Source organism: Typopeltis vanoorti, chromosome 3 (genome assembly GCF_054136105.1).
Source record: "Typopeltis vanoorti isolate ZY-2024b chromosome 3, IOZ_Tvanoo_1.0, whole genome shotgun sequence".
NCBI classification, from domain to species: domain Eukaryota; kingdom Metazoa; phylum Arthropoda; class Arachnida; order Uropygi; family Thelyphonidae; genus Typopeltis; species Typopeltis vanoorti.
The window spans coordinates 12196853-12219510 of record NC_143551.1 but is presented as its reverse complement, the minus strand read 5'-3'; the positions used below and the strand labels follow the sequence as shown (position 1 = coordinate 12219510).

General features: G+C 35.2%; 1 protein-coding gene across 1 annotated transcript in view; it reads right to left on the bottom strand.

Moving 5' to 3' along the window:
- The window catches only part of LOC150107918 (3-hydroxyacyl-CoA dehydrogenase type-2-like), a 45076-nt gene extending 22692 nt beyond the window's left edge, over nt 1-22384 (bottom strand). Inside the window, exons 1-2 of the mRNA XM_090415435.1 lie at nt 22230-22384; nt 12092-12256 (exon numbers count right to left, since the gene is read on the bottom strand). Coding sequence (XP_090271561.1) covers nt 12092-12256; nt 22230-22253 — 189 coding nt within the window. The 5' untranslated portion in view covers nt 22254-22384. The remainder of the gene's footprint in view (nt 1-12091; nt 12257-22229) is intronic.
- Nucleotides 22385-22658: the final 274 nt, after the last annotated feature.

Below are 22658 nucleotides of genomic sequence, written 5' to 3'. Positions count from 1 at the left end.
CCATACTGTTTATAAAACAGCAACTGAGTGATGAGATAGACTTCGACAATGTTATCAGCGATTTTGCAAACAGAAAAGCAAGAAAAATAACATTTTAGAATGTTGGAATTAAAGTTCATCATCATCATCAAATTCCTGCCATGTACCCTCAAGGGATGTACAGGATATGATAGTGCTACACGAAAAAGTTACATCATTACTAACTTTCTATCTACAATTTTCCTCCAAATCAGTCTGTTACTTGTCAAGACTCCAACATTATCAGATCTTATATTTCTATCGTCTAAGGTACTATGTACCGTATCAATCCACCTATATCTTGGTCTTCCTCTGGGTGGTTTTCCTGCCAACCTGGCAGAGAACACTTGTTTTGCTAATCTTTCCTCGCTCATTTGGTTTAAGTGACCATACCACCTGACAAGAGATCAGCTCTGCTAACGCATTCCTGGATGCTGATAATGTCAAGTTCTTTCTTAATATCCTCATTTTTAATATGATATTGCCATTGATGCCATCTGTTCACGCCTCTAATCTCTCTCTCAGGACTCTCATATCTGTGGTCTCTAGTCTTTGGTCAAGTGTTTTACTTCTCACCCAGCTCTCAGATCCATAAGTTAAAACTGGTTTGAACACTGTCTGGTATACAGCTAATTTAGTGTTCTGACTAATTTCTCATTTATTCCATAAGAATTTATTCAATTGACTTCTTACCATATCAGCTTTGTTGATTCTGTTGTCCATTTCCATATTTAATTTACCATCTTCACTAAAAATCGTGTCTAAGTAGCTGAAATGTTTTACCTGTTCTATAGGTTCTCCATTTGCAATGCAGTTATTATTTTCAATGCTTCTGCCTATTTTCATTATCTTTGTCTTTTTAATGCTGGCCTTCATACCATATCTATTACAACATTTATTAAATTTAGTCAGGGAATCTTGCAAACTTGTAGCAGATTTATTTAGAAGTATAACATCGTCCACATAAAGCAAAGAGCTGACATTAACATCTCCAATTTTGATATCATGTTTAATACCACTTTCCTTCATAATGTGTTCCATATAGATAATGAATAAGAGAGAGTATAATGTACATCCTTATCTCACACCAGATTTAACATTAAACCATCTTCCTGTACTTCCTTCAATTCTAACTGCTGACTTACAACTCAAATAAAGACTAAGTATTGCTTGATATAATGCTCCATTGACACCATATAACTGTAGCGTATTGAATAGCTTCTCTCTTGGCACCTTGTCATATACCTTTTCCAAATCGACAAAACTTAAATACAGATCTTTCTTATATTCCCATGTTTTCTCCGCTATTTGTTGTAAAGTGAAGATCTGATCCTGACAGCCTCTATTTCACCTGATCCAGCTTGTTCTTCACCAAGCTTTTCTTCCACAATTTTTCTCAACTGTTTCTCAAGTATACTTGCATATATCTTACCAGGAACACTCAGTAGGGAAATACCTCTGTAATTCTCACATTCAGTTTTATTTCACTTTTTATATATGGGTACTATAAGAGCTCTACTCCAATCATCGTGAATTCGTACCTCTGTTCTGGCATTCTGAACAATGTATTGCAGCCATTGTAAGACTTTTATACCACCATACTTGAGCATTTCTGGTCGAATATCATCTACTCCTGCTGCCTTTCCACATTTCAAACCTTTGATGGCATTCTCTACTTCAAGTATGGATATGTATTGCTGACTGCATGCCTGGTCAGTGTTTTTTACCATGTGTTTTCATCACTGCTTGTTTCATTTAGCAGTTTTTCAATAATTACTCCATACTTCAAGGATATCTTTTTCTCCCGTTTTCATGTCACCTTTATCATCTCTAACTCCTTTTACAGCACTCTTTCCTCCACTCCTAAGCTTCTTCAACAACCTCCGGAATATTTTGCCGCCTTCTTGATATTTATTTTCTATATTCTTGCCAAAGTCCTTCCATGACTTTTATTTAGCTAGTTTTACACAGCGTTTAGCTTTCTTACATTTGTCTCTGCATTCTCTAAGAGCACAAGTCGACTTATTTGCCAGGAACTTTTGGTATGCTTTCTACTTTTCCTTCACTACCCCTTCAATTTCCTATGTCCACCATGGAATTCTAATTTTTCTATCCTTGCAGACAACTTCACCACATGCCTCTCTAGCTGAATCAATCAGGGTTTTCTTCAAGGCTTGCCACTGAATCTCCAAGGTTTGGTTCCTGTTCTCAAACCCTTTCATTTTATTCTTCAATCATGTGTGTGTATTTTAGAATACAGTTCACATCCGAGAGCTGCTCAACTTTTATTTGCTTTAAAACTTTCTTACATGTTATTCTTTTCAATATGAAATTGAATTTTATCCTGGTCAAGACTAAATAGTGATCACTTCCAATTTCAAATCCTGTGTACACTCTGGTGTCCTGCACCATGGAGAAAACATCACTATCAACAATAACATAGTCAATGAGACTTTTCTTACTCTTTGCTTCTTCTCTCTATGTGAATTTGTGCACATTTTTATGTTGGAACATTGTGTCAGTAATAACCAGTCCATGTCCTGAGCAGAAATCCAACAGATATTTGCCATTATTATTAGCTTTGCTCTTTTCTCCAAATTTTCCCAAACTATTTTTGTATGTCTAACAATCACTTCCTATGCTGCTATTTAGATCACCAACAAGGACCAACTTTTCCTTTTTCATTGTGTCAGTTGCTTTTTCTAAAGCATCAAAAAATACCTCCACTTCTACCTTAGTAGACCTTTCTGTGGGACCATAGGCACAAATACATGAAATAGAGGCTGTCAGGATCAGATCTTCATTGTCCAGTTCCCCATTTTCATATTTGCCCACAATACTCTACTTGAGATTGCCTGCCATTCAAGAAGATTAGCCTCGTATTTTGTGTTGAATACTATGGCTACTCCCTCTTTTCCTTTATTGTCATTGCCTGAATATAACATTTTGTATTTATTGCTCAGAAAGATCTCGCCAGTTTTTGTCTTTTTTGTTTCAGTCAATCCTATTATGTCGATCTGGTACTTATCTAATACTCAGCTAGCTCCATTTCTTTGCCATTCAGTCTTCTTATGTTGATAGTACCGATCTTTAACTCGGTGATGTTGAGTTGGGGTGTGTTTTCAGATTTGTTCCAGTAGCTGACTTTCCGCTGTTCACCCTGGTTTCCTTGCGAAAACAACAGGGGCCTTGTTTAACCTGGCGACGCCCCAGCCGGCATGAAATTTTTTCATGCTGTACCATCATTTTTATTTAAGTTTAACTAATAAGAATACAATTTGTTCGGCTAAATCCCAAATCACCAGCCCATCCTCGTTCGTTCAGCATCCAGGTAGATACCCAACAGGGTGCACCACGAGAAGGTGCGGATTGGACATTAGGTCGGTTCTCCTGGTCTTCAGCCCTGGTCGGTTCTCCACATTCCTTTAAGGCTATGTGGAGGTGTCCTCTCAGTTATACAGCTTTGAACCTTAAGCACCACAAGGAATTAAAGTTTTACTTCAAAAATAAACGTCGTGTTTTTAATTTATTTCCCTATACATCTTTTTGACTTTTTGTAATTTTTTTAAAAACCTATGTAGGAATTACCAACATTTCAGAAAAACTATGCCATTTATAACATAATAAATCTAAAAGCACGTTTTGAATACATATGGAAACATAATTAATTAAATTGGAAGTAAACGATTAAAAGTGTATCATCATTGAACAAAGTTTTAATTTTCATTAAACAAATAAATAATATGATATAATTATGTTACTACTTACTTTTAATGAGATGGTTGAGCATCTCGGCCCTTGCACAGTTGCTGGATACCTGGCTCAATATTAGCCAACTTCAGTCGAAGATTGGCACACACTAAGACGATTGCTGTATTTTGTTTTTATTTGAAGGAGCAATGAAAATCCTTTCTCACAAAGATAGGTTTAGAAAACTGCATGACGATTTTCAGTGCTTCTTCAGATAATTCGAGCCAAACCAAGATCACGGAATTGCATTTTAAGTCCACTGTCATTTGAAAGCTAAGAATGAACAAAAATATCATTTTCCACTAAAAAGGATTCCAATGATGGAAAAGGTACAAATTGTCTGTCTTTTACATAATTAATCCATAAAACCAGTTTTTTCTCGAGTGCCTTTATTTTGTTGTAGGCATGAACAGTTAAAGAATTTCCCCGAAGGAAGAGATTTAGTTCATTTAATTTGGAAAAAATGTCCGAAAGATAGGATAGTATTGATAACCATGCTTCGTCAACACAAGGAGTGATGCAAAATCAGAATTTCGTTCATTTACAAATAATAAACCTTCGTGCCTTAATTGAAATAACCTTGTTAGTACTCTGACCCTGGAAAGCCAGTAAATTTCAGAATGAAGCAAAAGTTGTATATATTCACTGCCCATTTCATTTGAAAATAACCTGTTATTTAATGGTAGAGCTTTAATAAAAATGAACTAGCTTTACAGCATTGTATAGAACAGTTTTAAATTCTGGTGTATTCCTTTGGAAGCTAACGCTTCCCTATGTATGAAACAATATACCCAAGTCATATCAGGAGCTATTTCCTTGACCATAGAAACAACCCCACTATGCCTGCCTGTAAGGGTGTGAGCTTCATCCGAACAGAAATATACATTTTTCCCACTGGATCCCTTTGTGTATTATGGATTTATATTATTGAGAGTGTGAAATATTTCTTCTCCGGTTGTTCGGGTTGGCAAAGTTCTACAAAACAGAATATCATCATGAATGTTGTTATAATGCGCATCTTACATAGCATATTAACTGCGTATCATTTGTAACATCAGTAGTCTCATCTATTTGTAACGCATAATAAAGACTCTTCTTAACTCTTTCAATTAATTGAGATTCTACATCACCTGCCATATCATTAATTCTGCATCCGACATTGTGTCGTTTGAAAGAAGAATCCAATCAACATCTTTTAGTAACTTGTTGTCAAACATAGTTTTTACCACATCTTTTATAGCTGGAAGTAGCAAATTTTCCCCGATAGAATGAGGTTTCCCTGTTTTCGCAATACGTAAATTTAAGAGATAGGATACTTCAGTGCCTTGCTATTAATGGAACCCATGGTTGAAACTATATCTTTTCCATGATTTAATGTCCCTAAGCGTCATTGAAAAAATTCAATTGGCTCATTTTTTACATCACAATGTTTAGTTTCTAAATGTCGGAGTTTCACAAGTTTCATACACTCATTCGACAACACTTCATAACACAAAACAAACTGAGGTTTCTGTTCACTTTCATCTCCACACCAGGTAAACCCGAATTCCAAATATGAACTGTTATATTTCCGACTGTATTTTTTCTTTGAACTGCTTATTTCTTCTACTTTAATAGTATCAGATTTACTCGCCGTTACAGCACATGTATCACAATTAGGATTAGCATCACCTATTTCATTCGCTCTTCTTTTCAAAGTCCTAGTTCTAAGCCACTTTTCTATTATTAAAAAAAGTTTCCGAAAATATATATAAATACTGGGGTTAACTCAGTCCAAGTATCGCTTAGCACTTCTGAAGATATACTGAGCCTTAGTTGAAGGAGAGAACCTTCAATAATAAAAATCAATAAACAACAAGCAATTGGTTGAAATGTGGATAACACGTGTTCACTTCAATTCTGACAAAACATCAAAGGAAGGCGAAAGCAATAAAACTGTATTGTTGTTCACTTCACCCGTCTTTTATTATTTGTCATTCTGCTGCTACAAATTTAGCGGCAGAATGACGAATAATAAAAGAGGGGTGAAGTGAACAACAATATAGTTTTATTGCTTCCTTCTGTCTTTGAACATTCTGATGCTATTTGTTGGTTTTTTTTAACTCTCCATTTGATTTCAATAATTTTTACTTATTCAATTTTAATTTGTTTTGTTTGGATAATTAAAAAATAGATTTAATTAATTAATTTAAGTCTGCCTGCGGACCACCTGTCTCATCGTTGCGGACCACAGGTTGAGAAACACTGATCTAGATCATTCAGAGTTTCTTATTTTCTGTGATATTCCTCTGGTATCTATCATTTCCATCTCTTCTGAAACATGATCTAGCATTAGTATGAACAATAAGGGAGATAGTAAATATCTCTGTTACACTCCAGATGTAGTTTTGAAAGGCTCCAGATAGCCATCATATAAAATCTAGCACTGGTTATTATAACTTTCCTTTCTGAAGTTTATTACCTTTGGTAGCATTCCATTTATTTTAAATAGTGAATTTTCCATAATCTACAAACAGTAAGTATGGCATACAATTAAATTCGCCATTCAATTATCATTCTTAAGATGTTAATGTGATCTATACAAGATCTATTTGGTCTAAAGGCACACTGATATCATCTCATGCCCTCATTTAAAATATTAAAGACAATTGAAAGGATAATCTTACAAACATTTTGCTAACAACACAACAGATTTACACCCCTCCAATTTCTTAAATCTCTTTTATTTTGTATATTTTTACCATCGTACCTGTATTCCAGTCACTAGAAATCTCTCTTTTTCTCAAATATTATGAAAGAGTGGAGATAACATATCTAGCATTTGTGATGTCAGTTTTTAAAACTTTTATGGTAACTCATATCATATCCTGCAGCTTTTTCCATTTCTTTAAAAGCTTTTTATCTCCAATTCAGATGGTAGATTGTTATCAATTTTTATTAATTTTTTTCCCCATCTTTCCAGTTATTTGTCTGAAACTAGAATCGATCATTCACACTAGGAGACTTTCACTTGCACTAATTTTCCAGAAAGTCTTCCTATGATATAATTATACAATCATCCCTCAACTTGCGTCCATTCGAGTTATGTCTTTCGAAGATACATCCGTGATCCCATAAGGGAATAAATAACATTTTCGACTATACTTTTGAACAAGATGCAAGTGAGCCTAAAGAAAAAAGGTTTTGATTTAGCAACAATGCAGTGGCAACAGCACATTCAGCGGCAACCTCCCTCTGCAGTCAGCACTTAGCTTCAACAGTTCCTCTGTTGATTTTGTGTTTGAAAAATATGTGATTTGTGTATTTATCGTTAATTATTTCATAATATTTTGTACAACATGGCCCCTACACACCCAATTAAAAAACCTAGTAAAGAATCACAAAAAAAAGAGGTGAGCAATTGATCTTGAAATGAAGTTTCAAGTTATAAAGCAACATGAAGCTGGTAAGCCAGTCAGTGTGATTGCACATGACTTCAGATGGTCTCATTCTACAATGATGACCATTTTGAAAAATAAGGATAAAATTATAGAGGCTGTGAAAGGATCTGCTTCCATTAAATCAACGATAGTGATGAAGCAACGACAAGGTCCTATCGGTGATTGAAAAAGCTACTTCCATCATGCATAGAGGACTTGAACCAAAAGCGCATACCCTTAGCACTATGACCATAAGCACTAAGTGTCTTCAACCTGTTGAAGGAGAAAGCAGGACCTGATTATGACTACGAATTCAGTGCTTCTTTCAGTTGGTTCATGAGATTCAAGCAGCGTTTTGCACTGCATAATGTGAAAATATATGGTGAATCTGCAAGTTCTGATGAGAAGGCTTCCAAGTAGTTTGTGGAGAAATTGGATAAAATTATTATGGAGGAAAATTATTTGCCACAGCAAAAATATTTAATATGGATGAGACCCCCCCCTTGTTCGGAAAAAAAAATACCTGAGTGGACATTCATCCACAAAAAGCTAAAATCTATCCTGGTTTCAAAGCTCTTAAAGACTGTGTTATGATTCTGTTAGGGGGTAATGTGCTGGATATAAACTGAAACCATTTGTGATACGGCACAGTAAGAATCCATGAGCCTTCAAAAACATTAGGAAGCATACTCTTCCATTTCATTAGTGGAGATATAAGAAGTCGTGGATGACTCAAAAATTATTTACGGATGCCTTAATCAACTGTTATGCGAGTGAAATGGAAAGCTATTGTATGAAAGAAAATGTAGAATTTAAAATTATATTAATTCTAGATAATGCTTCAGGTCATCCACCTTACATCAGTGATCGTCAGAACCTCAAGATCAAGGTCATGTTTCTCCCTCCAAACACTACTTCATTAATCCAACAGATGAGCAGAGAATTCTTGTGGTGTTTAAGGCTTAATATCTATGGAGAACTTCTTCGCAAGCCATTTCTGCTAATGAAGGAAACGACCAGACTCTCATGCAATTCTGGAAAGCATTCAATATTTATCATGTCATTAAAAATATTGCTGTAGTTTGGGACAAAGTGATCTCTCAATGTATGAGTGGCCTATGGAAAAACCATTAAAAAGGTTTGTGCACAATTTTGGAAGTTTTGAAAAAAAAATGAAGACCTTTGTAAATTGAGTGAAGAAATAGTGGGCCTAGCAAGCAATCTGAATCTTGAAGTGAATGATGACATAGTTCAACTCATAGAAAGTGCCCCTGAAGAGTTGACTAACGAAGAATTGTTTCAAGTGGAGGAACAATGTGTTGCAGAAGAGGAAGAACGAGAAAAAAAAGAGGAAAAAGAGAAACAAGGAAAGGTAGTTAAACAATTCACAGTGAAGGATCTTGCAGAAATGTTCTCTGAAGTTAGTGATATTCTCAAAATGGTTGAAGACATGGACCCCAACGTTGAACACTACTTATTAGTAGAAAGGAAAGTACATGATGCGTTTGCTTGCTATAAACACATTTATGATGAAAAGAAGAGGAATAAGCAAAGCACATCGGATATTTTCATCAAAAAACCAAAGGTTACACCTGAAGAGCCGCAGCCTGGTCCTTCACATAGGGAAGATAATGAAAATGTGATTATGGAGGAAGATTTGGATGATTATTCTCCTGTTTTATAGTGGCAGTAACGCACAGTACAGTTTTATAATAATGTTTAAATATTAAAATGACAGTATACTTATTACTGTTAAGTCCCTAACCCCATAACTCAGTTGATTTAATCTATCAACTTACATTTGAACCGACTTGTATCCTTCCTGATGGAACGGAACTCCGAAGTAAGTCAAGGGATGACTGTACTACTAAACTAGTCTGCAGCTAGTGCCCTTCATGCCAGTTTGTCACACCACTGACATTCATCTTTCTTTCTAGAATTTCTTTTAACTTTCTATTCAAACTGTTATAATTATCTTAAGATTATTTTCTTCACAAAGAGCATTTCTTGTCAATAATTTTAACTTTAATATTTTTTTCTTTTCGTCAACTTGTTTCCAAGTTTCTACTGATAAGCATTCTTCTTTCATGTAGCGTATTCTAAAACATGTTCTACTGTATCATTAAGAACTTTTGAAATAGTCTTCCATTTAGCCTCAATATCAACATTGCTGATAGTCACTTCTCTATCCAAATTACTATATTTTCCCTTAACTTAATTTTAAACTCCTTAAGGACCTAAAATGTTTTTTGTAATTTATCAATACCAAATTTGTATCTATTGTTTTATCCCCATTCTGCATGCAAGAAGGGAGGATAACCAAAACCAAGGCCCTTGCTCTGGAGACAAAACATGGCAGCAGCAACTTTAGGCCCCAAATAAGCAAGGTGGTAGTGTTTCTCCAGACAGTGAAAATCATCTATCACATAGATGTCTAGTTGGCATTCCTCCAAATATGAAAGATGTTTTTGCAACAGCAATGCTTTCCAGTATTCCTAAGGTCTCATTTATGGAAATGGTTAAATGCAAGAATTGGAGATTGCTTGGCTGAAAAGGCTACATGTGCATATCTGCAGTATTTTAGTATCCCAAACTGGATTTCAATGGGATAAAGTCCAATTGTTCTGTGTAAATTCAATGATGGCACTATGAGAATTTCAAGAGACTACAAAAAAAAAAAAAAAAAAAAAAAAAAAAAAAAAAAAAAATGTTGATATGTAGAAACAGTAGTAGTCCACTGTGCATAGCCCTCAGAAATAAATGCATGGAATACTGTGAATTGCATCTATTATAATTAACAGCATAGAAGAATCTTCGAAAACATTTTTATTCCAATCTCATAAACAAACTGCTACAGAATACTGTCAAATAACAAAGTTTGGTAATGTCTTCATTTGACATGAAGACAGTCTTTTGTTGCACACAAAATTCATTCATAAAGTAACAAAGGCTATTTTACCGGCAAAATTATTAATAGAAAGGGCTTCGCCGATAGTTTTTCGGCATGAAACTCTATGGATTTCGATGGATATCGATCCGAGTTTCGTACCCGACTATAAAAACATAAAGGGATTTACTATCCCCCTTTCTATTAACAATTTTGCCGGTAAAATAGCCTTTTGGCTTATTAAATTAGTAATTAACAATTAATATTGGAGTACACCACTTTGGCAATTCGATAGCAGAGGTATGTAAGTTCGTGTTCACTTAAAACCTTGATATTCCAGGTCTACCTACTCACTGATGAGACCTCAAAAAAGGTTGAAACCAGTCTGGGTAGTGACCTCTTCTCATAATGTAAAACAATATATACATCTCTTAGGAGCTGGGTTTTACATTATGAGAGAATATTAAAGTTAGTGACGGAGCTTGCTCCATCTTTGCATGGAGTTGCCCTGGTGTTGTACTACCCAAGTGATCATTTACATTTGGGCTTCGCCGATAGTTTTTCGGCATGATATGGATTTCGATGGATATCGATCCGAGTTTCGTACCCGGCTATAAAAACATAAAGGGATTTACTATCCCCCTTTCTATTTTCCAGTAACATAACTGTTTCCAATCCTTGATACTACTTAACTAGCAAATACTCTGTAATATCGAATCTTGAGATCCTTTACACTCACTGCATTCTGCTCACCAACCACTTTCCATCTAAAAAATCTAGTCCTGACATCCTTCACCACCACATCTGTATATAACTTCCAGATATGGCTGTTCACTCTTTCCATCTTATCCTCCACTCTTTTATAATCCTTTCTGTATTAATTTAGTAAACTCCCTTAAAGGTCTCTATCATATCATATCTTTTGCTCCTACCCACCAAACCTTGCAATCTACATTCCCTCAACTGATCTGCACAACCAACACTCCAATTGATCATTCATCTCTACCTAGTGCTTCCACATCACAATGAAATTAGACAACCAAATTTGAGCACAATAATCCATATATGTGTAGACCAATGCTTTATTCAGAGGCACCACTCTCACCTCCTTATCCCTCCATGTTAATGTACTTCTTATCATAGTGACAATACAATGTGCAATCTTCATAATACTTGCAATGTGTGCCCTCAAAACTTTAGTTCACTATCTACCAGGATCCCAAGATTCCAAATATCATCCATTTCCTGAAGCACAGCTCCACCAATCTTATATCTGTGCACTTCAAAGTGCAGCGATATTACACTATAAAACTCCCAGAACAGATGAAAGGAATGACTACAAACTTAATGCCAATGAAAGTGCCATGGATGCATAGAAAGTTCTTAAGTGACTCAATAAGAAATTGTGGAAATTTGGGGAGTAAAGAGAAAAATATTCTGGATATACCAATGTCAAAGATCAAAGTGAAATTTCAAAGTGAAAATGTACAAACAGAGATGCTTGTTTGTTTATTTTTCGAGAGAAGTTTTATCTATGTATGCTGTTTAGTTTTTGTAAATAAACTTTTGAAACTGCTCAGATAATTTGTTTTCACCTTTTATACTGATCATACTTTTTTCCACTGATTATGGAAAAGTAAATAACTGTATTTATCAAGCTCTGGTTATGATACTCTTAAAAAAAAAAAGTACAGTTAACTCTTATTACAGCTAAGATTATAACAAGTCTGCTGATTATAACAAACTACTGAAAAATGCCCATCAAAGCAATACAGGTGTAATGCTGAGCTAAAGGAAGTTCATTATAGCAAATTATCCACTATACCAAAATTCCTATGGTCTCCCATGATGCTGAGGAATGGAAGTTCATTATAGCAAGTAATCCACTATAACAAAATACCTGTGGTCCCCAGGAGTTTACTAATGTGAGTCAGCTGTAGTTAAAATAAACAGTTACATATTTAAATATTACAGAATGATGGTAAAGAAAAAAAAATCTTATTTCATTTATTCTTACATCAGTTGGTGCAAAGACGCAATCTGGACCTAGCTCTGTAGCAACCTGTTCTCCAGTTGATGTTGGCAGATCACAGAGAACTACTTTTCCTCCTTGTTTCAATAATCTTTCAACTGTTGCACGTCCTAACCCTGAGGCTCCACCTGTTACAAGAGCTACAACACCCTAGGAAATAGAGAATGCAAAAATTACTCCAAATCACACACTACATTATTAAGGTTGTCTGTCATCATCCCTCCAAAGAGTGAACCAGACTTATATCTCTTACCATGTACATTTACTAATTTACTTACCATGGTACACATTTAGTCATTGCTACTGCTAAATATTTCTAGATGCTCCCCCCCCCCACCCCTCAAACACCAATGCAGTTCTGATGTCTCTTATATTCCATCCCCCATTCCAGGGAACTAGTTCTATGTATATTCATTTGTTACTGAAGTATTCACAAGGATGGCTGCTTTAACCAAACTGCATTGGAGTGTTAACAATTTATTTATAATAGATTGATTATTATCTTCTTCTTCTTCAACCTTTTAGTTCTGTCCACTGCTGGACAAAGGTCTCCCCCATCATTTTCCAGATCACTTGGTTTTCTGCCTCTCCCATCCATCTCACTCCTGCAATTTGTTCCAGTTCACCCCTCCACCTTCTTCTCAGTCTTCCTCCATCCATTGGTCTCCACTCTGTTGTTTTTCTAGTCCATCTCCCGTCACTGCATCTGGCAATATAGCCAGCTCATCTCCACTTAGCCTGTTTAATGTATTTTACAATATCCATGACACCTCTTTGAGATCTTATCCAGGTATTTGTCTTCCTATCTCTTAATGTTATTTTCAGCATACTTCTTTCCATGCGATGTTGTGTTGTTCTCATCTTTTTGTTTAGGGCTTCTGTTAAAGTCCATGTTTCTCCTTCACATGTTAGGACAGGAAGTATGCACTGTCGAAAGCTTTCCTTTTTTAGACTCATAGGGATGCCACTTCTGAATATGTCTTTCATTTTCCCATAATCCAAGGTGAATTCTTCGTTCAATCTCTTTTTTTTTGGAACTCCTCAAAGGATAACAATTGGCCCAAATATACATATGAAGTAACTTGTTCTATTTCATGGTTTTCAACTTTTGACAGTTCTATGGTTAATATTATTCATCATTATTTTTGTTTTTTCTCTATTTATTTTTAATCCAATTACTCTGGAAGCTTCATTTAGCTGATTTAGCCTTTCTTCCAGATCTTCAACATCATATGCTATTAGGACAATATAATCTGCAAATTTCAGATGATACAGCCTTTCTCCATTTATTCGTGTGTAGAGGCTTAAGTGCTGTGAGGACATCATGTTGGAGGCTTAATGGAATGTATACAGCACTCAGAAAGGATTAAACATAGGTTTAATACTTCCTATATTTCGTCCTAGTCACTAGGACATCTTCGGTGATTACAAACACAACTAATGTAACATGAACACAAATATCATACAATACTAAGCCCAACCACGTGGGTGACACTAGTCCTATCTAAGTGGAGCGCCCTCTAAGGGTGGTTGTAGGTGGCCTGGAATGTAAGGTGGGACCTCTGGTGATGAGTGTTTCCTAAATCTTCGGAAGCTTAATGCAACCGTATTTATTAAGATTTGGTTGATTTCTGAGAGCTGCTGCTGCTTCTAAGAATAGTCTCTCTTTCTTGAATTTACTGTGGTGGAGCATGGTGGTTTTCTTCCAAGAGACCCTGTGGGTGGTGTCCAAGACATGGTCAGCTAAGCCTCACTGACCATAGTTGTGTTTACAGATGCAAGACTTGTGTTCCTCCAGGTGGACGGTTTACTATGGAAAAGGAAAGAACAATTGTTTACCCTTCCTAGACACCTTAGTTACATGCCTACTAATGGTACATTTGCCTTCACTGTATACAGAAAACCCACACACACAGGCAGATACATTCACAAACTCTCCCACCACCACACCTCATAACAATATGGCATTATTAAAACTCTTACCAAGACAGCCCACAATCTTTGTTCCAGTGGAACCACCCTCACTACTGAGCTTAACCACATACACAGCACTTTCCTCTCCAATGGCTACAGCGATCACAGTATCAAAAAAATAATCAGTTCCTCCCCAACTCCCCATCCTTCTTGTCAACAAGAGTTTAAAAATGCCATCAACATACCCTACATCCGAAAAAATAGCCAAGATTCTAAAAAAGTACAACCTACACACAGCATATAAGCCCCACTGCAAACTTGCTACCCTTATCCGTTCTACTAAAGATCAGCTCCCTCCTCTCTCTCTGCCTGGAGTTTACAAAGTACCCTGTTCCTGTAAGCTGGCGTACTTTAGACAGACAGGCAGATCAGCATCCATCTGCCTGGAGGAACACAAGTCTTACATCTGTAAACACAACAATGGTCGGTCAGGCTTGGCTGACCATGTCTTGGACACCACCCACAGGGTCTCTTGGAAGAAAACCACCATGCTCCACCACAGCAAATTCAAGAAAGAGAGACTATTCTTAGAAGCAGCAGCTCTCAGAAACCAACCAAATCTTAATAAATACAGTTGCATTAAGCTTCCGAAGATTTGGGAAACACTCATCACCAGAGGTCCCACTGTACATTCCAGGCCACCAACAACTGCCCTTAGAGGGCGCTCCACCTAGATAGGACTTCAGTGTCACCCACATGGTTGGGCTTAGTATTGTATGATATTTGTGTTCATGTTACATTAGTTGTTTTCATAATCACCAAAGATGTCCTAGTGACTAGGACGAAATACAGGAAGTATTAAACCTATGTTAATCCTTTCTGAGTGCTGTATATATTCCATTAAGCCTCCAACATGATTTCTCCATTTATGTTTATTCCTTCTGTTTCCCAATCAAGGCTTCTAAAGACTTCCTCTAATGCAGCTGTTAATAATTTGGGAGATATGGTGTCGCCTTGCCGGATGCCTTTTTGTATTGGGAACTTTATTTATTAGATTTATTATTATATGATGCAATAATTAAATCTAAAATGCTTGATCCTTGTGTGTTCTTTACTAATACTGTTTAAAACAGATGTCTCTCAGAAACTCAAATTTATTTCTCTTGTTCCTAGATGCTAACTTCTCCTTCAACTCTATATTTTTATAATTATCATCCACAATAATCATTCTATTTATTTGATAAAGCAAATTGCTGGTACATTTCACCAACATCCTCCCCACATTTCTGAATATCTGATTACATATCTCATCTGCCTATTAGTATCTTGTCTCCTGTAAGCTGACTTGGCTGGGTGAAGACAGTGTCTGTTTTCCAATCAACAGGCAATGGTTCAAAACTTACTGTGGCAGGGATGGTTGTGAAAGTATCTGGATTTTGATATTTGGGTAGTAAATGGTCCTGGCATGTATTGAGAGATGGTGAAAATTCTGAAGAAGTTTGAAAAGTAGCATATTTAGTCTTTAGAGTAGGGTTTTTGATAAAAGAAAACCATACCACAGATTAAAAACCACTCTAACCTCTGGCACTGCACACTTACATCTCCAAATTGAATAGGCATAATTCCTCTGCAACCATTAACAGCATTCTCTACCACCATTCCTATTCCTCCCTCCCTCCTAAGTATGTCTAACAAGTTAGTTTCAGTCTATGATGAGAGTTTTTTTTTTACAGACTTTTTTAAAGATGGGGGGTTCCAAATCAGTTTATTATTGATACTGGGAAACACCAATGCCAGGCTGGATGAGTGGACAGTGTCTCCACTCTACAACAGGCTGTGCATTTGAATCCCACTGTGTGGCATATACGTTTGCCTTTAGGTAAAGCCTGAAGTGGATAAAAAAAGTACCTTAGACCTTTGTATTATGTGTGTAGTGGAGTAGAGTAGAGCATCATTCCATGATTAGTCCTTGGACTGCTTAGAAGTGTGAAGTAATAATAAGTTTGTAACCTTTTGGATGGGATTAAAATAAATAACTGCTGTGAGACCATCTTACTTACTGGAGGCTTGAAGTGACTTGCACTATTTTTTTCAATGTTTAGTGTATATAATTCACATTTAAAAAAAAAAAAAAAAGAGGTTGCTTTCAACTGGAATAAAGTCTAGTTTTAAACCCAAAATTAGAAAATTGACCAAAGAACTCACATGATATTCACAAAATGATACAAGGTTAGGTTTTGCAAAAAAAAAAAAAAAAATGAGTAAATTTTCTTTTGTACTGTCATCACTTTCTTGTCTTTAAAAAAAAAAAAATGAAAATCAGATAAAAAAATGAACTCAAGTACTGTTGATGATGGAGTGTCGCGACGAGATACCTACAAATTTCCATGTTAAGAACTAGATTTGTACTATGGCAGGCAATATCAAGTAGAGTGATGTAGGCAAATATCAGAATGGGGAACTGGACAATGAGACTTATTTGTGCCTATGGTCCCACAGAAGGTTCTACTAAGGTAGAAGTGGAAGAATTTTCTGAGGCTTTAGAGAAAGCAACTGACACAATGAAAAAGGAAAAGTTGATCCTTGTTGCAGCTCTAAATAGCAGAGTAGGAAATGATTGTCAGATATGCAGAAATATTTTGGGAAAATTTGGAGAAAAGAGCAATAATAACGGCAAATACCTTTTGGATTTCTGCTCAGGACATTAACTGGTTATTACTAACACAATGTTCCAGTATAAAAATGTGCACAAATTCACATGGAGAGAAGAGGAACGGAAAGGAATAAGAAAAGTCTTATTGACTATGTTATTGTTGATAGTGATGTTTTGTCACTGGTGCAGGACACTAGAGTGTACAGAGGATTTAAAATTGAAAGTGATCACCATTTAGTCTTGAGCAGAATAAAACTGAATTTCATATTGAAAAGAAGAACATGTAAGAACGTTTTAAAGCAAATAAAAGTTGTGCAGCTCCCAGATGTGAACTGCAGACTAAAACACACAAATATTATTCAAGAAAAAATGGAGAAGTTTGAGAACGGAACCAAACCTTGGAGATTCAAGCAAATCATAAATAAAACATTGATTGATTCAACCAGAGAGGTATGTGGTGAGGTTATCTGCAAGGATAGAAAAATCAGAACTCCATGGTGGACACAGGAAGTTAAACAGGCAGTGAAGGAAAAGAAGAAAGCATATCAAAAGTTCCTGGCAAATAAGTCAGCTTATGCTCTTAGAGAATACAGAGACAAATGTAAGAAAGCAAATGTAAGTTTTACATAACACTATGTAAAACTAGCTAAACAAAAGTCATGGGAAAACTTTGGTAAGAACATAGAAAATAAATATCAGGAAGCTGGCAAGATTTTAAAAATAAACACAAAAAGTGTTTATATATGTATATGCTACAAAGAGAACTAGGACTTCACTATAACAAAAAGTTAAACACACATAATATGTGATTTAATATTTTTTTTCAAAACATTGCAATAAATTTTTCTTTATAATAAAAGCAGGCATAAATTATATAAAAATATATAAAATTTAAAACAACAACAACCAAATAATAAATATTTTAACAATAAAAAAAGAAATGTATTTGAATTAAAAAGAGCAAAAAGTAAAATTTTTTCCTCAATTTTTCTCTGTCAAATTCAATTATTTTCGAAGGTATCAATGTATTTAATACTTCTTGTTCCATATACAATGGTGCCATACTGTTTAACCTTTCTTCTGACATCATACTTCTTAGGTAGTTTTTTTTTACTCTTTTTTAAGACAGAGAAAGATCTTACTCCAAATGAACTAAAAATGGGAATTGTCAAAACAAATTTTTAAATAATTTTTACAGTTGGAAAAGTTGATCCTCAGAGTCCCTTCAAGCTCAGGGGCCCTTACAACCACCAGGTCTGATACCCACTTGATCTGCCGCTGACAATAACCTCTCTATCCCTACTTGTTATCATGTTCTTCAACAACCATGTAATCTGATGTGATGCTTTGGCTACCTTCACAATGTGACATCTAAACTTCAACTCCCTGTCCACAACCCCCCCCCCCCAAGTTCTTGGTCTCATCAGTTTCTTGCAGTTCTGTTCCATCAATATAGTACACAACTTGTGACCTTTTCCCGAAGTGCATCACCTTACACTTGGCCACATTGCATTACAAAATAACAGATAAAAAGAGGAATAACTTTAGTTTTATGGTAGCTGTTTTACTCATGTCTTGGAATTATATTTTGACTCATGTCAAAGAACTTGAAGTCCTTTGACACAATAATGGAGGCAGGGCTTTGATATAGTTATGCCAGGAGGATGGAAGGTGATATGAAAAAGAAGGTAAAAAATACAAAAGAGAAGCCTTCTATCTGATCTGGTTAGAGGATACAATGAAAAAGGACTGTTCATGACCAAGTAAAGTACATCTGTTATATATAAGAATGGATGATGCCACATGTACCCCCTTTGGCTGGGACAGATGTGAATTCATTTCTTATCACTGATGTGAGGCACATTTTATTGGAATAATGGGATTTTTTTAACTAAAAGTGAGCTAGCTAGTTTCATACACGTGGGTGGCACAGTTTCATAACAAAGGAGAAAAAATATGCTATATGGAACATTTTAGCTACTTTGTGCACATGGGAATGAACAATTTAGTGAATCCATGCAAAGTTATGACTATCTTAGAAAGAACGTAAGCAATGCAAATTTCTGGAGCTGCGAAATCAATGAAGTCTTGGAGGATGTAATCATGAATGAAGTGTGACTCTGCTACCAATGGATAATGCAGAGGCAAGAGGAAGTTTTCAATTAAAAAAAAAAAAAGTCAAACTATAGGGCATGTAATTATGGAACATTCCACAGTCAACTTAAAGCAAGTAAACAGGATAATGATAATCTGTGAGTAAAAGTAATGTATTTTCACTAGTTTCCAGCATGAAAATAGAAGTTATGAAAGAAGTATATAATGTCAGAAAACCAGAAAGTGAGAAACATGATAAAGAAAATGAAGTATGAGAGGAAATTGACCTTTCGGCCAATGGAAATCCAAAATGTGTTCTTCCATTAAAAGACAAAATGATTATAGAAATGGTGACAAAGTGACTGCTGAAGATACAGTGAAAATACATTTAAAAGTAAAATTATTTAATGAAACATTAGTTTCATAGCACTTTATACCATGAAAGTGAGGTGTGTGTGTGTGTTAGAGAGAGAGAGAGAGAGAGCAATACAAGGGACTAGAAGTGATCGAAAAGGTTTATATGAGGTACCAAGTATGCTTATATTACCACACACTTGTAAAGAATTGATATTCTTCATCCACATATTTTATTTATTTATTTATATATTATTACACAGCCTGTTCTTGGTCTTAGGACTCATTATGGGAAGATGTTCTATGCCAATAATGCAATCTACAAATGTCTTTTTGTCAGTTAATTGAATGTGAGGATTGTTGTAACCCATTAAACAACTTAGGCAATACTTGGAGAGCTGCAAAAGCTAGTAAAATTGTATCTCATCCACATACAAACTTTTTTTTTTTTTTTGTGGTTTTACACATTTTCTTGAATTTAGGTGTGCAAAATAGCGCTTGCCTAGGAGCAGCATATACCCTAAAAACAGTCCTGTACATGTGTTCTCTGAACAGCTTCTTTTGCAAAAGGAAACAGTGAAGTTTCCAGGAGCCAAAAAACCCTATTACTATCATATGAGAATGAATGTTATCTTCAAGTGAAAAATCCTATATGAATATTATTCACATCATAATGACGCAAAATCAGATCTTTTCTGATCAAAAGATGCATGTCATGTTGTTTCATTCCTCTGTACCATGGAAAATGGAAACACTATCAAGTACACACCACAAAGCCATTTTGATCATTAATAGAACATATAAGACATTACTGTAATAAAAAAGTCGGCAGTAAATAAGGGCAAAACACTGAGCGATTAAACAGTTAAACACATGAGGCATTTTGCACGTGTGTTTCTAATGCTATTTCTCACTCTCTGGTTACTACCTTTTGCAACTTTCAGGGTTGTTCTTTCTCTCTCTCTCTCCTTATTCTACCATATGAAAAATCTTCTCATTATCTAGTAAATAACCTTAAACAGTTTAAATGTCTCAATCATATTACGGCTGGTCAACAGCCTTCTCAATACTGTAAAAATCCTCCCAGTTGTCTTCACCACCTTTGCAATATGTCCCCAAAAATTCAAATTTCTATCAACAACCATCCCAAAAATCTTTGCCTCCTCCAGGTAGTTGTACCAACAGGAAATGCAGCCTCCCATTTGTGTATCCCAAAATTCAAAACCTCACACTGTTAAACTGATATCTCCATTCATTTGCCTACCTGTTCAGCTTATTCAAATTTGACCTTGCTGGACAACTTGAAACAAGAGTGACTGCTTTATAGCTTACATACTTATACAATATTAAGGAAAATATCATGATGACAATTAAGAACACTCTAAAAATGAGTACTTGGACTCTGTGGAGATCAAAAAATGCCACTACTACTAATGTAACAATAATAATGCACCTTTGTCAAATACCAACTAATGGCAACAATGGGTTGTAGAAACCTGTTATTATAATAAAATCATGTTGATTTTTAATTGAAAGACCAAGGCAAAATGCTTGAGTCATCATCATCATTGGCCATTTTTGTCCACTGTTGGTAAAGGCCACAACAGGGTTTCTCAATCTATCCTATCTTGAACTTTTCCAGCCATTTCTTCTTAATCTAATCATCTCAACATCATACTGCTTTGGTATGATGATTTGGTATATAGTTCTTTCTCATCTTTAGGGCATCATTCAAATATCATACTTCTCCATTTTTGAGTGTTATTTCTTGCAGTATGACCTGTCTATTACTATGTGAATCATTTAATGACTGTTACAATGTCTCTCACCCTGGAATGAGTCGTTAAATCAAGAAATACACTTTCTATGTTAAATGGCAATACCAAGAATGATCTTTCCATTTTCTTCTGCATAGTCCTCAACCTATCAATCAATATTTTAGTTAAAGTACATGTTTTGCTTCCATTGTCATAATCAGAAATATACAACTGTCAAATATTTTTCTTTTAAGACAGATTGGAATGTACCCTTTAAGTGTTTCATACTGTTTTCCAAAAGCTACCCAATCAAGTTGAATTCTTTGTATAATTTCATTCTCACAGCCTTGCTGTATGCTGATGATTTGCCCTAGGTAAACACAGAGGCTACTACACAAATTTCTCAGTGTTCCATCTGTAATGGCTTCTGAATTATGTATTTATTGTACATTTTTTGTTTTCTCTATTTTTTTTTTATATTTAATAATTTCTTTTTACTTTCTGCATTAAATTCAGTGATCATTTATGTTGAGTTGCCTAAAAAGATGAATGTCATCAGCAAATCATTGGTGATTTAGCTCTTTCCCGTTGACTGTCATTCCTATAGTTTTCCATTCCAGACTCAAATATTTCTTCTAACACTGATGTAAATAATTTAAGAGAAACGTTATCTCCTAACTCTCTCTCTCTCTCTTTTTTTTTTTTAAAGGACATTTCATGTTTGTTCCTAATTTTATAGATTTATGTATGTGTATATAATATGACTAAATATACAAGTTTTTTTCAATTCCCTGAATTTTTGGGGTTCTAAAATTGCAAACTTCAGCACTGAATGAAACCCCTTTCAAAATCAATAATGGCTAATCCTAAGAGTTTCCCCATAATAATAATAATAAAGGTTTCTGATAATAATAATAATGATGATAATAATAATAATATATAATCAATAATTGTTGTTCTTTCTGAATTCTGTTTGTTCTGGAGCTTGGCAAAAAATCTAATTTGTTTTGGTAATGATTTTTGAAAATTTTGTATATGTTGTTAAAATGAGGCCGAATGCTTGAGTATTAATATTATAAAAAGAAAGACCATTAAATAATTAAAATTTATGAATTCTAATTGCCATAATTTTTGTAAAACTTTTCAGAACAACGTTATTATATTTAACTAAACATATAATACTCTAATTGCTCATCCACTCCACGAGCACACTTACTACACACTGAATGATAGAAACTATCACAAAAGGATTAAATTTCTACGTCAAAAACTTGGAATGTTATGACAACAAGCAGGAATAAATAAAATTTCCTATAATGTCATAAAAACGAAAAGAAAATGCGCAACAAACCTTTAATAAAAGTGAGTTCGCCATGCTACAAATCAGCACGTGGTTTTACACGCCGCTGATCAGATAGCCCATGTGTCTCATGTATAGAATCGCCCAAGGTTCAAGGCTAAATAACGAAACCTCCATAGCCTTCAACGGAATGCGGAGAAACAACCAGGACGAAACGTGGCAATTTGTAATTCCCCTGGTAGACTATATAAGCTGCTGGCAATCATAAGTTGTCAGCAGCTAATATAGTCGACCAAATAGCTGGGTACCATCATCATTATCAAAATTATTAATGGAAAAGTGATGGAACTGGCGACATAATTAGAGATGTGCCACGTCGATATAACTAACCCATTATTGTTATTATCATCCTGATCTCCATAGAGCAATAAGACTAGAGTGCCCATCCGTCCCGCTTTCACAAACTCTCTGTCGTCCTCA